Raw genomic sequence first — 13317 nt, 5'->3', positions numbered from 1 at the left:
GAATGGAGCCTCGTCGGGTACACAAAACTTCATTGTGGACATAGACTTCCAAGATCATGATCTGAGATCGATGAGTGTGGTCAAGGCTACGACGATCCTTCGACATCTGGCGAAGCGACCAGCTCCGAAAGTACTTACTGCCATGTTCCTGCACCAGGGCCGCGGCACTACCTTTCCAGCGACAACACTTTCGAACCCCACCAGTACTATCTACTTCATCAGATCATGACCAATAAAGCTTCCTTCACGACAATCACAGGCCCGACGAAGGCAACCAATCAGCCCAGTCGCCTCTCAGCCTCCTCTTCACCGGTCGTGAGGGTCACGCTACAACAGCTACAGCAGTCCTTCGTACAAAGTGCCATCTTTGGTCAGAAGCAACAACCTCGAGTCTCACTTTCCATCCACATCATAACACATAAAGCCAAACCCAGTCATCACGGTGATCACCATCAGCCTTTCGGAATCCGCACCAACGAACGATTTGTATGCTATTCGAGTGACGGTATACTGCCTTCCGTGCCTGACTGATCAGCGTCATAGTGCAATCGTTGCAACAACTCTGGAGTTTCAACATGTGGGAATTGCGGAGGTCAAGGGATGATCGCAGCGTTGGTGGAGTGTCCATGGTGTGCGACCACGCCACCTTGGATGCAGTGCGCAAGATGCCAAGGGACAAGACGGGTCATGTGCGGAGGATGTGGAGGCGCTGGGCAAATGCGCTGTCCATCATGTGGTGCTTGACGTTGAGATGAGAGGCTGCCGAATCTGGTCGTGGCTACGATTAAGTGTTACAGACGTGCTCATGTGGGATGGGATGGGACGGACTCTTCTACGGCCCTGTACCGCACACAGATGTAGCAGTATATCAGGTAATAACCAACGATGTCTATTGCATATTTTGAGGCCGAGCAGCTTTTCAGCTCCAATCCTTGCCGAATTCAATGTTCTGAGGCCGCCTCAAGCAAGCTACATCACAGAAAGATGTGAATAAACAAACGGTCAGAATAGAATCAGGGCACATCCAAGCAAATAACCTGCACCTGGCCGCATATTCGTCTCTTGCCGATGGGCCCTGATGCTTGCTTGCTACGCCCCGCTGCAGTAGGTAGGTAGACAACTCCCAAATATCATCCACTCTCCCAACAACCCCCTACCAGGAAAACTCCAACAACAACAGAGGCAACGCGCGCGCACAAGCAGCCCAAATGGAAGAAGCATCCCTACGACGAAGAAATGCCCTGATCGGGCAAATCAAGAATTTGCAAGCACAGCTGAAAATCTACCAATCGAGCCAGTACGAACTGTCCGAGCACCAGAATTTTTTTTTTTTAGAAATATTATGGCTGATATGCAACAAAAGTCAACTCGTTCCTCGACCGGTCCGGTCATCATGAATGTACGCAACAATATAAACCGGGCTATTGCCCAGGTCAATGCGCAGATTGAGACGTTGAGGCAGATGGGGGTTTGAGGGGTGTGCTGTTGTAATGTTAGGCAGGTCGATCAGGAAAGTGGTGGATCGGATTGTTTAGATATTGGATTGCTTGCATGCCCTGCGCTAGTTACCATATGCTCAAAATCCCAAACCTAAGAGTGTGCGCCTTCTCGGATATTCTACTCGCATCATGACTGTGCATCAGGAGGGTGCTCATCTCGCATATGCTTGAGCAAGACATCTCTCCGACTATGCTCAGAGCCACAAATGTGACATTGATGGGTCCCACCAGGATGTGTCTCGGTGTGACGATCCAGAGTAGGTCCATCTAAATCGAGCCCGCATTCTATGAGGAACGTCAAAGGCTCTTCATCTCTACTCTGAATTTCGCGATCGAGAATGTCTGGTCTCTCAAAGTAGATAATCTCATTGTCTTGATGGGCATAGGCAAGGCGCTGAAAACATTGGATCATGTTCAAAGCCCATCACGGCTGTGTAGCCATCTCGAGCCGTGGAAGCACCAGACTCTAGCAACTTGCGGGCTATGGTAATATTGTCGCTTTTACATGCGCGAGTCAAGGCGCAGCCTAGAATATTTACCTCATCGAGCACTTGCAATTATTCCCAGGTCCCGTGGATACACTATCGGTGGATATATTGATATCTGCATTGTGATGCAATAGCACTTGGACAATTTGAAGGTTGCCAAGGGAAGCAGCAGCTTCTATTGGAGCAAGGGAGGATCCATTCAGGGTACAAAGCGTCTTATCTACGTCAATCTCAACACCTGGCCAGCTTAAGACATGGCTGACAGCAGTAGCATCGCCATCCTCAACGGCACCTCGAAAGAGAGTCTCAGCGACGGGCTTGAGTAGAGCCAGCTGTGAGATGTCTCTTTTCAGCCGCAAGTCAATGCTCTGGCCTCCAAGTATCGGGCATAGCACACTTCGAAGGAATCTATAGGTCAGGTCTCGCGAAGTTGAGTCGTCCATTCCAGAGAAGTTGTTGGCGATTGCGTATCCAATGAGTTTCAGGTGAGCAAGATAAGCCATTCTCACAGTCAGAGCTCCACCCTCGGCAGGCTTTACTGATGCACTGTCGTCTTCCGGCAATAGACTGTCAAGGAGCGGAACAATTCTTTGATTATGCGTCCACACGAGCTCAGCTGGCGCGATCTGATTGGACTCCAGGTGGATCAAGGACAGTCGAGCAGCTTCCACAGCCTGAACGTGCTGCGTCAGTGCTTGAGGTTGATGATGATTCACCACGAAGAACGTTGAAAACTCTTCTTTTGCGACATCCAGCCCGTCACACATGGAAAGGCTTCGTAGTCGATCGAGTACGTCGCATAGCTGAGCGAGAGGAGACTGTTTTTGCGTGGCCAAAGCAGGGTCGTGCCTTTCATTCCTGTCCTCTCGTTCATGAAAGCTCGCAATTTGTTGCTACGCAGAGGCAGCCATCGTTGACGAGAGACCGAGTTCCAGGCAGGCCAGGACAAGAACAAGCTTTGAATGTCGTGACAAAAAGGTTCGGTCGCCTGTTCTTCCTGTCAAGGTGATGGAAGAGCGGGATTGCAGGACAACGAAGAGAATAAATATCCTCCCGCAAGGCTGAACATCCTGCCTCGTCGAAGAAGCGCTGACACAGCTCATCTTTGGCGGTATCCCGCAGGCATAGAAGGCGTCCAAGCTAAGCAGACTCGAGGAGGCGGGAAGGCGGTATCGTGCATAGGGCCGGGGTTGAGGCGCATGTACCAATGTATTGACGGTGCAGCTCTCGGCATGAAAGAGGCCGCCCAGACCGTTGTTTGACAGACCCGCTTAAAGAACAAGAAATCGATATTGTAGGTGCGTCGAAGCAAGAAGATCCGGATCCAACGTCGTATTGCAAGGAAAAAGATGTTGCAAGCCACGCTGGAGACCACCGCACCAGGGAGGCGGCTAGGGTAGATATCGCTTTCATTCAATACTGCCGTTGCAGCAGAACATATTCACTTATCATAAAATGGATTACACCATGCAGAGCCTATGCAACCTGCTTCATCGCAAATCCAAACAATGAGTCCATACTGACCCAACCCCATCCAGATTTATCCAAATACGCCTTGACCACATCCCAACATACCGCGAAGCGGTCTCTGTTCATACCCGCTAGCACTTTCGCCTTCTCCTTCAATTCATACTCAGGCTTCACAAGTCCGCCGGCACCCATCTTCTCCAAAGACTTGTCGACATCAAAGATCGACTGCAGATACAGCAGCTGATTATACAAGGCCTTCTCGCTGTATTCGAAAGACATGCGCCCTGAGCAGCCGTATGCAAGGCCTTTGGGTCCAAGACATCTATGTCCATAGACAGAGATTTGACGAGTCCGGATACCGCAGGTTGGCTCGTCGCACTTCAGCCAGGCAGAGTAATACCTGGCAGTATGCCGTCGAATCTGAGTTTCCAGCTGCGCTGTCAGGGAGAGTGTTGCCATGCGCTTCTTGCATTCTGCTCTTGGACATGCGATGCCATCGTTAGTCAGTGTGCCGATAGGTGTGATAGGCGTCTCCGCAGGATCTGCTTCGTAGTTCATGCCACGGTACTCAAAGTGCTGCTTGCAGCCCAGACACAAGAGATCCAAGGGCTCGCAATCCTTGTATCGAACGTGATCTGGGATCTGAGACTCCAAACGAGTGATTTCGTTGCTCTGCTCCGAGGACTTAGCAGCACCAGAGACACGATACTTGCTGGTGTCCAGGCCAAGACATTCCGCCAGCAATGTTACATTCGTGCCACTGATAGGCGCGCAGAGACGCTCGACCGGCGGCAGGATCTGCTTGTGGAGGTAGTAGTCAACATCCGGCGCCAGTCCGCTGTCCTTGGCAAGCACATCCTCGAGGTCGTAAGCATTCTTGGCTGCGTGTTCCTGCTTGCCTTCGCTGTCACCACAAATGACAAAGGACATCACATCCTTTGCATGGACTTGTTTGCCCTTGGCCATGCGCTTCAGAGCAACTTGCACTGCCGGCATCGTGCTACCATTGGGATAGTCTTTGGGGTTCTTGCCGAGCTGCGTGTATATTGTGTACTTGTGCACTGGAATCTCCTTGTTGCGCATCTTCTCACCAAGTTGACGAAGATGATCGTGAATTTTTGAGACGACGACTTCCGGTTCCTCTCCAGAAAGAAGGTGATTGAGCAACTCCCTGAACCACTATTAGCAAATGTCAAATGGCAGATACACCTGGAACTTACTTTGAGGTTTCCTTGGACAGCTGGCAGTACTCTCTTCGCTTCATATCCAAGCCTTTAACATCGAGCTTCTCTTTCCAGGTGTTGTCGCCAGTGTCAACCATCTGGATCGCGGCGTACTTCTTCTTGGCATGCAGAAGCAGACGCCTGAAGATGTGATCGATCTCGATTTCAAGCAGCTCGTACCGCTCGTTCACGCTCTTCTGGAATTCCTTGCCCATCTTCAATGCATCGAGGATGTTGTCGACATTGGTGTTGACCATGACGGAATCGGTATCACCGTAGATGACACGGAGAGCATGTGCTGATTCTGCAAGATCTTTCGTCGCTTGCAGGACTTCACGACCCTTCGAGGTAGTCAGGGCAGCGAGAGGTCTGGCGTAGAATCGAGATTTGGTGTAACCCAGACAACCATACATGGAGTTTGCTGTGAGCTTCAAGGCCATCTGCTTGACATCCCAGGTTGCAAGTTGGTCTTCAGTGGCGCTCTTGTCCTTCATGAGCTTCTTCACCTCTCGTCGCCGGCTGACCAGGGTTCGAATAAGTCTTGGGAGAATACCTTTGTTAGAGGTATCTTCCGGAACCTCAGGAACGCGATCATCTTCCTCGGCGAAATCGCTTCGGTCGACAGTGGTAAAGCAAATGTTGTACTCTTGAATGAGAGAAGGATATAGCGAGTTGAAGTCCATGACCAGGATGAACTTGTCGTAAAGCCCCTTCTCTGGCTCGAAGACGAGCCCTCCTTTGAACTTGTCTTTCTTCTTGGCGTCAGCGCCCTCTTCGCCTTCGGCATCAGCTTCTTCCGTCTTCTTGAGAGCACCTTTGCCCCATACTTTGTCCGGACAGATGTATTTGTTTCGATAAAATTCGTGAAGTAGAATGTACTCGTTTCGCTCTGATCGCGTACCGCTCAATGTTCGAGCCCATGAGTTACCCGCCAAATTCGTAAGCACCTTGGTCAGTGGCAGAAGCTGTCTCTTGAAAGCAAGAGCAGCGGTGTAGAAGGTATCGATCTCGCACATCTTGACATAGTTCATCAAGCCTTCCTTTGACGTGGCCATGGACAGTGCTTTGTCGTTGTCGATATCCTTGCGCATGTAGTTGCCGCCGAGATATAGAGAGACCATTTCATCCAGACTCCAGGATTGACATGCAGTCATGATGCTCTTACCCATATCGTTGGCGAGATCGCACAGGAGACGTCCAGCCGCGAGATGTCGTTCGGCGAAGAAGCTGCCGCCACCTTTGCCAACGTTCTTGGGCCAGTCGCCACGCTTCATCCTGCCGATACGGTGCCAGCCAGGAGTTTTACGATCACGCATGCGGCTGAGCAGGATTCCAAAGTCTACATCGTCCAGCTTGTGGCCAATGATAGCATCCGGATCGTGTCGCTGAATGATGGCAAGAAGCATAGAGAGAAGGCCCTGCTCGCTCCGCTCCAGCTTAATCTGATGCTTTTGTTGTTCTACGAGCGCCTTGAACGCTTGCGGATAATCCTTTTCGAGCGGTCGCATAACGGTGAAGAGTCTGCTAGGAAGCTGCTCTGCAGGGGTCGTGTCCGTCAAGGAGATGTTCTCATAGAAGCGCAAGCTCGCAACCAGAATCTCGTTCTTGTTCTCCTTTGCGTTGAAAGTGGTCCTGAGAGACATTGACATCATGGTCAGAGGAGGAGCCTCGAGGTTGTCTGATTCGCCGAGAGTGGTGATACCCTTAGGCCTGCTGACCTGCAATTCGAGCTTGCACCAAGATGCATTGTTGACCGCGTTGAAGTCTGCGCCTTCGATGCTGAGCCAGCAAGGACCCATGATGTTCTTCCAGAGCACGAACTGCTCGAATAAAGCTGTATTGGTGCCGAACACGTGCGAAAAGGTCTCGCCCCGGTAGTCAGTAGAAATGGCGGGCTTGTCATATGGGTAAAGCAGCTTCAAGTATTCAGCTTCCTTGGGAATGCCAGGAAGCTCAAAGGCATACTTGCGTGTCGAAGCCTTGATCTTGTGCATCGCCACTTTGTTTCTCGTCATCAGCTGATCGACTTCCTGATACACATCTGAGAAGTCGATCTCTTCGGTCGTGTCCTTGCCACCTTTCTGGCGGTGTTCTCGCGGAAGGAAGTAGAGCTTGCGCAGGATGTTGTCGACCTTGACGAAGCAGGATACATATCCGCCCATCCTTCGGTTCTTGACTTTTCCGAAAAGACAGAGACTGCCATTGACTTCGGTGTAGTCGGTCCAGAAGAAGCGCAGCGAGCCGTCATCCTCGAGAGCATCTCTCGAATCCAACTTGCCAGCAGAGACAGTTTCCTGTGCTGGGCTGCTGAGAATGTTGAGCTTTGAAGCGACGTTGTTGATAGCGGTCATATCAACGTCTTCTGCGGGCGTTCTCGAAGGCGAAGAGCTGTCTGGCGTAGGGTAGGCCGGTTTTGCGAGCTTTGGCGCGGGCCGGCTGCCACGAATGTTGACATTTGCGCTCTTCAGTTTAGAGCCAGCGTTGACTTCAGCGATTTCCATTAAGTCCTCCTCTTCTGCCTCCTCAGCCTTGATGGTGGACTGCTCTTTGCGCTCTACCGCCTTTGCAGCAGGAGAAGAAGGCAGTGGGTCACTCATCATTGGCACATCGTCATCTTGGGGCACGACATATCCGTCATCGTCATTCGCAATCATTGCTGGGGGAGAAGAATCGACAGGCGCAGCGGCGGGCTTGTTTTGGCTATGTCTCACAGGTTCTCGATCTTCTAGGGGAGGCGAAAGCACTCTCGTCTTTCGACGGTCGTTGCTCTTGATGGCCTTGCCATAGGACGGTGCTCGTGACTGTACGTTCGCATCGACTTCGCCGAGGAGATCGGCCATAAAGTCGTCATCTTCTCTCGTTCGTACTGGCTTCGGCTTTGGGGCGGCATTGTTCGTTTTCTGGTTGAAGTATTTGCTGATGCCCTTGGTGAGCTTCTCCTGTCGCTCGGCATCCTCTTCACGCTTTCGCTTGGCTATGTAATCTTGTTAGTATCGTGCGAGCGTCACGGCGGCCAGATCTCTCCTACCGGCCTTGCTGTTTCTGGGCAAATCGTCGTCACTCTCGCTGTCGTCCATGGGCTGTCGTTCATCCTGCCAGTCTTCGCGTCCGTCGTCGGCATAACCCTCGCCATTGTCGTCCACCACGAAGTCATCTTGATCCAATCGACTCCTGACCACCTTCTTGTACCCCTCATCGTCGACAGTCTCGTATATCGATTCGGCCTCCTGCACCTCGTAGTCGTCGAATGCAGTCTTGCCCGCCTTACGCAGAGCGCGCAACTGGGCCAGTCGTTCTGCTCGAGACGGCGCCATTGTGTTATGCTGGACGATCACATCCAAGTCCTGCACAAGAACATACACAGAAGCTGCGGGGAAAGAGCAATGGGTGAAGTGATGTTCTCGTGAGCAGCAGCGAGGAGCAAAGCAAAGCATCGCGAGCGCGTTCACGCGTTTGCCGGAGAAGAGCCGCTGATTCAGCTCCCGCACCCGCAATGCCAAGACTGAGACGGCCCGAGCGCCCACATCGCATCTCAATTCTGCACTCGGCGAGAGAAGGTCGTCTCCCAAGGTCACGACGACTGCATAATCGCTGGTATTTGATCCAACCCAAGCCCGACAAGATGGTATGCAGCGTGGCATCAATCATGCAATGCGCTCTATCTAACACATTCTCAGGCGATCAAGCACAACCAGCAGATCCAGTACAACCGTAAGGACAACATCTGAAATCACACCACCCATTCGCATACACCCACTGACATCTTCCAGACTTCCGCAAGGACTGGCAACGCCGTGTCCGCGTGCACTTTGACCAGGTAATTCCCCGCTCATGCCCATAGACGCTGAGTGCAGTGGCGCCTGCGAGTGCAAAGAACCACAATTCTGACCCGATTTCTGCTGTATAGCCTGGCCGCAAGCAGCGCAGACGCAATGCACGTCAAGCCAAGGCCGCAAAGGTCGCGCCACGTCCAGTCGACAAGCTGAGACCCGTCGTCCGCTGCCCGACTGTCAAGTACAACCGCCGTGTCCGCGCCGGTCGTGGTTTCTCCCTCGCTGAGTTGAAGGTATGGTATTGAAAGAGGATTGGAGATGAGGTACACAGACATTGATGATTACGACAGGAGGCTGGCATCGCCCGCAAGCTCGCCCCAACCATCGGTATCAGCGTCGACCCACGCCGCCAGAACCTCTCCGAGGAGTCTCTCAAGGCCAACGTCGAGCGCCTGAAGGCCTACAAGCAGCGTCTCGTCCTCTTCCCGCGCAAGACCAAGTCTCCAAAGGCTGGCGACGCCGAGAAGAAGGAGGTCGAGGCTGCCCGCCAGATCGGCGAGTCTGGAAATTCCTACGACGGCAAGGTCAAGATCTCCAACCAGGCATTCCCAATCTCCAACAAGGTCGCCATCAAGGAGGGCAAGCTTTCCGACTACCCAGCCACCGAGAACGCATACCGCCAGCTCCGTGTCGCTCGCTCCGATGCTCGTCTTATTGGCAAGCGCGAGAAGCGTCAAAAGGCCAAGGAGGAGGAAGAGGCCAGCAAGAAGAAATAAGCGGATCGTCCATACAGTGGTCCGGATTTGATGTGATGGAAGCGATTCATTATGACAAGTATGGCGTTGGGAGGATTGATGGCAAGTACGATGTTACGGAAAGCCTGGCGCATGAAAAATGGGCTCGATCATGGTTATGGAATGATAGCATAGCCAGTTGCATGCAAACCACGTCTTCAATCGCTTCCATTCAGCATATCCCTTCCTCTTCCATTGCCACGCTTCAGCCTCACGGTGCAGGTCAATATCTACCACCCTGGACCTTCACTCCCAGATCGTATCTACTGATGCCGCGATTCCACCCCAAGGCATGCCCGTCGCCCTGAAATCCGGCTCCCATTGACATCTCATATCCTCCTCCCTACCACTCCCAGCAAACAACACCCAAATCGCCCTCGCGCTGTCTCCACACCAACCTCAGCTTTCCTCCCAGGCATACTCGCCGACCTCAGAACCTGCCTCAAATGCTCCAAATTCAAGTCCCGATACTGACAATACAAGCCAAGAGCACTCTTTCTCCCTTAACCAACTGCCCTTCCCTGACTTCAAAAGCCCTGAAGTCAATGCAAAGAGGAGTAAAGCCAGGTGCACACGTGTTGTTCTCACTCACATTTCTAGGCTATGGCTAGAGAGGGGAGGAAGGAACTGAAGTTTTCTTTCATTGAGTTGTGGGGCTGATTTGGTGGCGACGAGTTTCCATGTTGACCAGTGTGAAAGTATACACATTTCGTGGCTGAGACGAGAATTGGAAGGACTTTGGATCTGAGTTGCTTGTTGGGCAATGTCAGAGCTAGGAAGTTCTGGTTTTGAGGTTTGAGTGGAATTCGAGGGAGGAGATGAGGCGGGAGTTTTCGGAATTGGATTGCTGTCTGGTTTTGGAGATGTTGTCCGAAAAACGACAGACACTGCCGCATAATTATCGTAGACGATCTCTTTCACCGCAACCCACTGCCTCTCCCAAACAAAAGCGCAACCAAATTACCCACCCCAAACCCAATCTCAATCCAAGCAGTATCTTTCAACGCGACACTCTCTTTCAGGAACAGAAATCCCGTCAGAAGATGGACAAAAGCTCTTGCAATCAGTACTCGGCGATGTAAACTCGGTCGACTGGCGGCGAGAAGCGTGAAGAGGCCCATGTTCAAAAGCTGTAGGCTGTAGGTCTTGCGTTTAGCTGGGAAGAGAACCATCTAGACTCCTCGCATCAGGATCTACCTCAATGTGTGGCCTACAGCTGGAGGTATACTGCCGCCGAACTTCTCTGCTACTCGTGTCATCCAGTCGGCTGGTCGTAGGATGCCATAGAGTCCGAGTGTGGTGTTGAGAGCGCCTTGGAGGACGAGTAATACTGATGGTATCGATGTTTGCGTCGTCATATTGGAGATTAGAGGGGAAGTATCAGAGGATGAAGAAGAGACAGCATCTCAGCTGAACGGGTTCAAGCCCGCTTTCGCGTCTTCTCTCCTCATTGAGTTCGACGTGAAGCATTCCCTGGACATTCTCATGCCCATATGCTGTCCGCGTGCATCTCGTTCCTCCGCACAGATCAGGAGAGCCTTGGTCCTTCAAAGGTCTGACAGGCGCGCCCGCGCGATCTCTCCTACGAAGCCGACTTCTCGTTGTTGCGCAATAATAACAGCTTCGATGCTACGTATGATGATCCTCGAAAGGGGTTGGCAGCTAAAGTCTCGATGTCGGAGTGGCTTGAATTATTCTGCAGGTGAATTGCTGCGCTGGCTACCCGCTACAAGAACTGATGGGACGGACAAACTTGGCGCCGGCAGAGAGCCTCACCGCAAGAGAAATTGCAACGAGAACGTACAAATTGTAGGAGCGCTTAGCAGCCTACCAGCACTTGTTTGTCAATCGACAACGCTAGAAAGAGCAAGGGATTTCCGCCGTCGGCATACCGTCAAGTCATGAGCGACATTGATATTTCCGCTCTCCTGGCCTCACCAGAGGACCACCTTGTGCTCCCAGCAGGAGCGCAGAGCATGCCTCGAGAATACAATGCGCCTGGCATATACACTATCGACAACACCAATCAAGTCCTTAAAGCAGGAGCAGGCGTCCAGCTCAGCGAAGCCGAGGCTATGCGTTACGTCTCTCGCGCGATAAAGGTTTCGGTCCCATGAGTGCACGAGGCATATGAATCAGAGGGCATTGGTTATATCTTCATGGACCACGTGCCAGGCAAGCCGTTGTCGCACATATGGAAGCAGCTCTCGCCAGTCGACAGAAGTTCGTTGGTGAGCCAACTACGAGACATCGTGCAGGAGTTGGGCTCCCTGCGCGGAGACTTTTTGGTGCTCTTTGGGAAAAGCCATGCATGGATGTCTTCTTCATGCATTTTCCGTTCAAGAATGTCAAAATATCGTACGGACCGTTCAGGGATCGCCGAGAGTATAATCAGGGACTTATCGATGCATTGCACAACGCGCGCCCAGAGGGCGGATTCGATGATGTCGAGCAAGATGTGGCTGAGCAGCTTCTTCGACTCACGGACGACACCAAAGTCTTCTCACACGGAGACTTGCGTCCTGGCAACATTCTCGTGGACGAGCAAACGAATCGCATCACAGGTATCATTGATTGGGAAGGTGCCGGCTTCAGTATTCGCGGCAGAGAATACTTTGAGGCCAAGTGTCGGGCTTGGGCTCGTGAGCCAACATGGGGTGCAGCACTTGATGAAATTTTCGATGAGAACGAGCGAGACAACTATGAAGTTTTCGAACGACTCAACCAAACGCTGACAAGATATACAGGTGTCTGATCTCCTCCGCCAAGAACGACTACTCAGCAGCTGATTTGGTCAACCTCATGCATCAGGAGATATCCACCTTTCCCCCACCGCCCGAGCCACGCTGTTTGCGGGTTGGCCGACCAAGCCAGATACCCAATGAGATGTGCCTGCAGGAACTATTTCTTCTGCCTCGAGCGTGATCATTGCCCTCAGCACCCAGTCCTGACATCTCTCCACCCCATCTCTAGGCGCAGGCTCTTCGCTGATTAGCTGGACAGCCCTGTCAACGCTGCCTTGGGCTAATGCAGCCACAGTGAATGGGCCTTCCGAGCTTGCGCTGCGAAGTACGACATCGCGCCTCAGATCATATTGATAGACCAGCCTCGGGAGGTCGATTACGCTTACGTGGAGCATAGTGCCTCTTTGTTCGTTCTCTTTGTGAACCGCTAGGGCCCAATGGGATCGATGGTTGGGGTCTGCCCGGTCCGTCGACGATGATAGATATGACGTATCGAGACATGAATTCTGCAGTCATCTAGCAAGTTTCCCACAGAGGACGAGGGATAGGCGCTGGGTAACAGTACATGGTAATTCTGTGGATCCGACAGCACACCTCCAAGATCAAATGTCGAAGGGCCGGCGCAAGCACGCCTCAGCATTCTCAGGAGGCGAATGCTACTGTTTGAAGCATCTTCGTCGTTGTTGGGTACATGTACTGTATCATTTGAGGCCTGAGGCCGTCTTCGGAGGTCGAATTCCGCCGGCCCGATCATCGGCGAGCTTTCAATCTTGGAACTCCCATCTCAGGGGCGCGACTATTCATAAACCTGCCCTGGTTATTCGTAGACCGCGGACCGAGAGCCGGCTCCGGCCTCGGTGAGACTATATTGCTAGTAATCTACACTATAGAATATCGCAATAGAGGCCTCTAGTGCTCTCGTTAGCGCTAAGTAGAATTATAACGTAAGAAAGAGGAACTAAGTAAATAATAGATATAGAACTAGACAATATAGCTAATCCTAACTGTTCTAGGCATACTGCCTACCTAGCAAATAAGGTTCTACGACCCTCGCATTAACGTATAGCTCCTACTATACGATCTTAGTATATTCTAGTATTACTACTAGCGCTATAGATACTAGTAGAGCCCTCGGAGCGGGCAGAGGTCCTTCCTAAGTAGGTAAATAAGTAGATATAGGGTTTCTATCGCACTGCCTATACTTATAATAGCTAGAGTAGCAGTCTACGTTATCTTTAACGCACTTATACCTCCTATAGGCCGTTTTATATATATAGCCCTTATATAAACGTTCTCGTAGTACTAGTAGCGGTAGAATAGGCCTCC

General features: G+C 51.8%; 5 protein-coding genes across 5 annotated transcripts; 2 read left to right on the top strand and 3 right to left on the bottom strand.

Moving 5' to 3' along the window:
• Positions 1-3463: 3463 nt before the first annotated feature.
• Positions 3464-7994, bottom strand: MYCFIDRAFT_35428 (uncharacterized protein; the record flags this gene model as incomplete). The annotated part of the gene is made up of 3 exons (XM_007921755.1): positions 3464-4628; positions 4678-7654; positions 7709-7994. The coding sequence occupies 3 exons, from the start codon at positions 7992-7994 to the stop codon at positions 3464-3466; spliced, it is 4428 nt and encodes a 1475-aa protein (XP_007919946.1).
• A 263-nt stretch (positions 7995-8257) lies between these two features.
• Positions 8258-9996, top strand: MYCFIDRAFT_87587 (uncharacterized protein). Its single transcript, XM_007922789.1, has 5 exons — positions 8258-8305; positions 8358-8391; positions 8451-8497; positions 8588-8746; positions 8804-9996. The coding sequence occupies exons 1-5, from the start codon at positions 8303-8305 to the stop codon at positions 9227-9229; spliced, it is 669 nt and encodes a 222-aa protein (XP_007920980.1). The 5' UTR covers positions 8258-8302; the 3' UTR covers positions 9230-9996.
• Positions 9997-10129: 133 nt separating this feature from the next.
• Positions 10130-10880, bottom strand: MYCFIDRAFT_201680 (uncharacterized protein). The gene has a single exon (XM_007923531.1). It carries the CDS (start codon positions 10417-10419, stop codon positions 10165-10167), a length of 255 nt encoding a protein of 84 aa, XP_007921722.1. The 5' UTR covers positions 10420-10880; the 3' UTR covers positions 10130-10164.
• A 484-nt stretch (positions 10881-11364) lies between these two features.
• MYCFIDRAFT_125437 (uncharacterized protein) lies at positions 11365-12002 on the top strand (the record flags this gene model as incomplete). The annotated part of the gene is made up of 2 exons (XM_007923530.1): positions 11365-11507; positions 11528-12002. Coding segments are annotated over 2 exons (618 nt in total), but the record flags the coding sequence as incomplete, so codon positions are not given.
• Positions 12003-12047: 45 nt separating this feature from the next.
• MYCFIDRAFT_126477 (uncharacterized protein) lies at positions 12048-12446 on the bottom strand (the record flags this gene model as incomplete). Its single annotated transcript, XM_007923529.1, has 1 exon — positions 12048-12446. A coding segment is annotated over one exon (399 nt), but the record flags the coding sequence as incomplete, so codon positions are not given.
• Between the last annotated feature and the right edge of the window lie 871 nt (positions 12447-13317).

The sequence above is a fragment of the Pseudocercospora fijiensis genome (assembly GCF_000340215.1).
Source record: "Pseudocercospora fijiensis CIRAD86 unplaced genomic scaffold MYCFIscaffold_1, whole genome shotgun sequence".
Classification (NCBI taxonomy): Eukaryota; Fungi; Ascomycota; class Dothideomycetes; order Mycosphaerellales; family Mycosphaerellaceae; genus Pseudocercospora; species Pseudocercospora fijiensis.
The sequence above is the reverse complement of the archived record's forward strand: the minus strand, read 5'-3'. Positions and strand labels throughout refer to the sequence as shown.

Coding starts and splice junctions, on each gene's coding strand:
- MYCFIDRAFT_87587 (XM_007922789.1), top strand. Junction 8,498..8,587: donor TCCGCGTGCACTTTGACCAG/GTAATTCCCCGC, acceptor TCTGCTGTATAG/CCTGGCCGCAAGCAGCGCAG. Junction 8,747..8,803: donor TCTCCCTCGCTGAGTTGAAG/GTATGGTATTGA, acceptor TGATTACGACAG/GAGGCTGGCATCGCCCGCAA.
- MYCFIDRAFT_201680 (XM_007923531.1), bottom strand. CDS start 10,419: ATGGTTCTCTTCCCAGCTAAACGCAAGACCTACAGCCTACAGCTTTTG.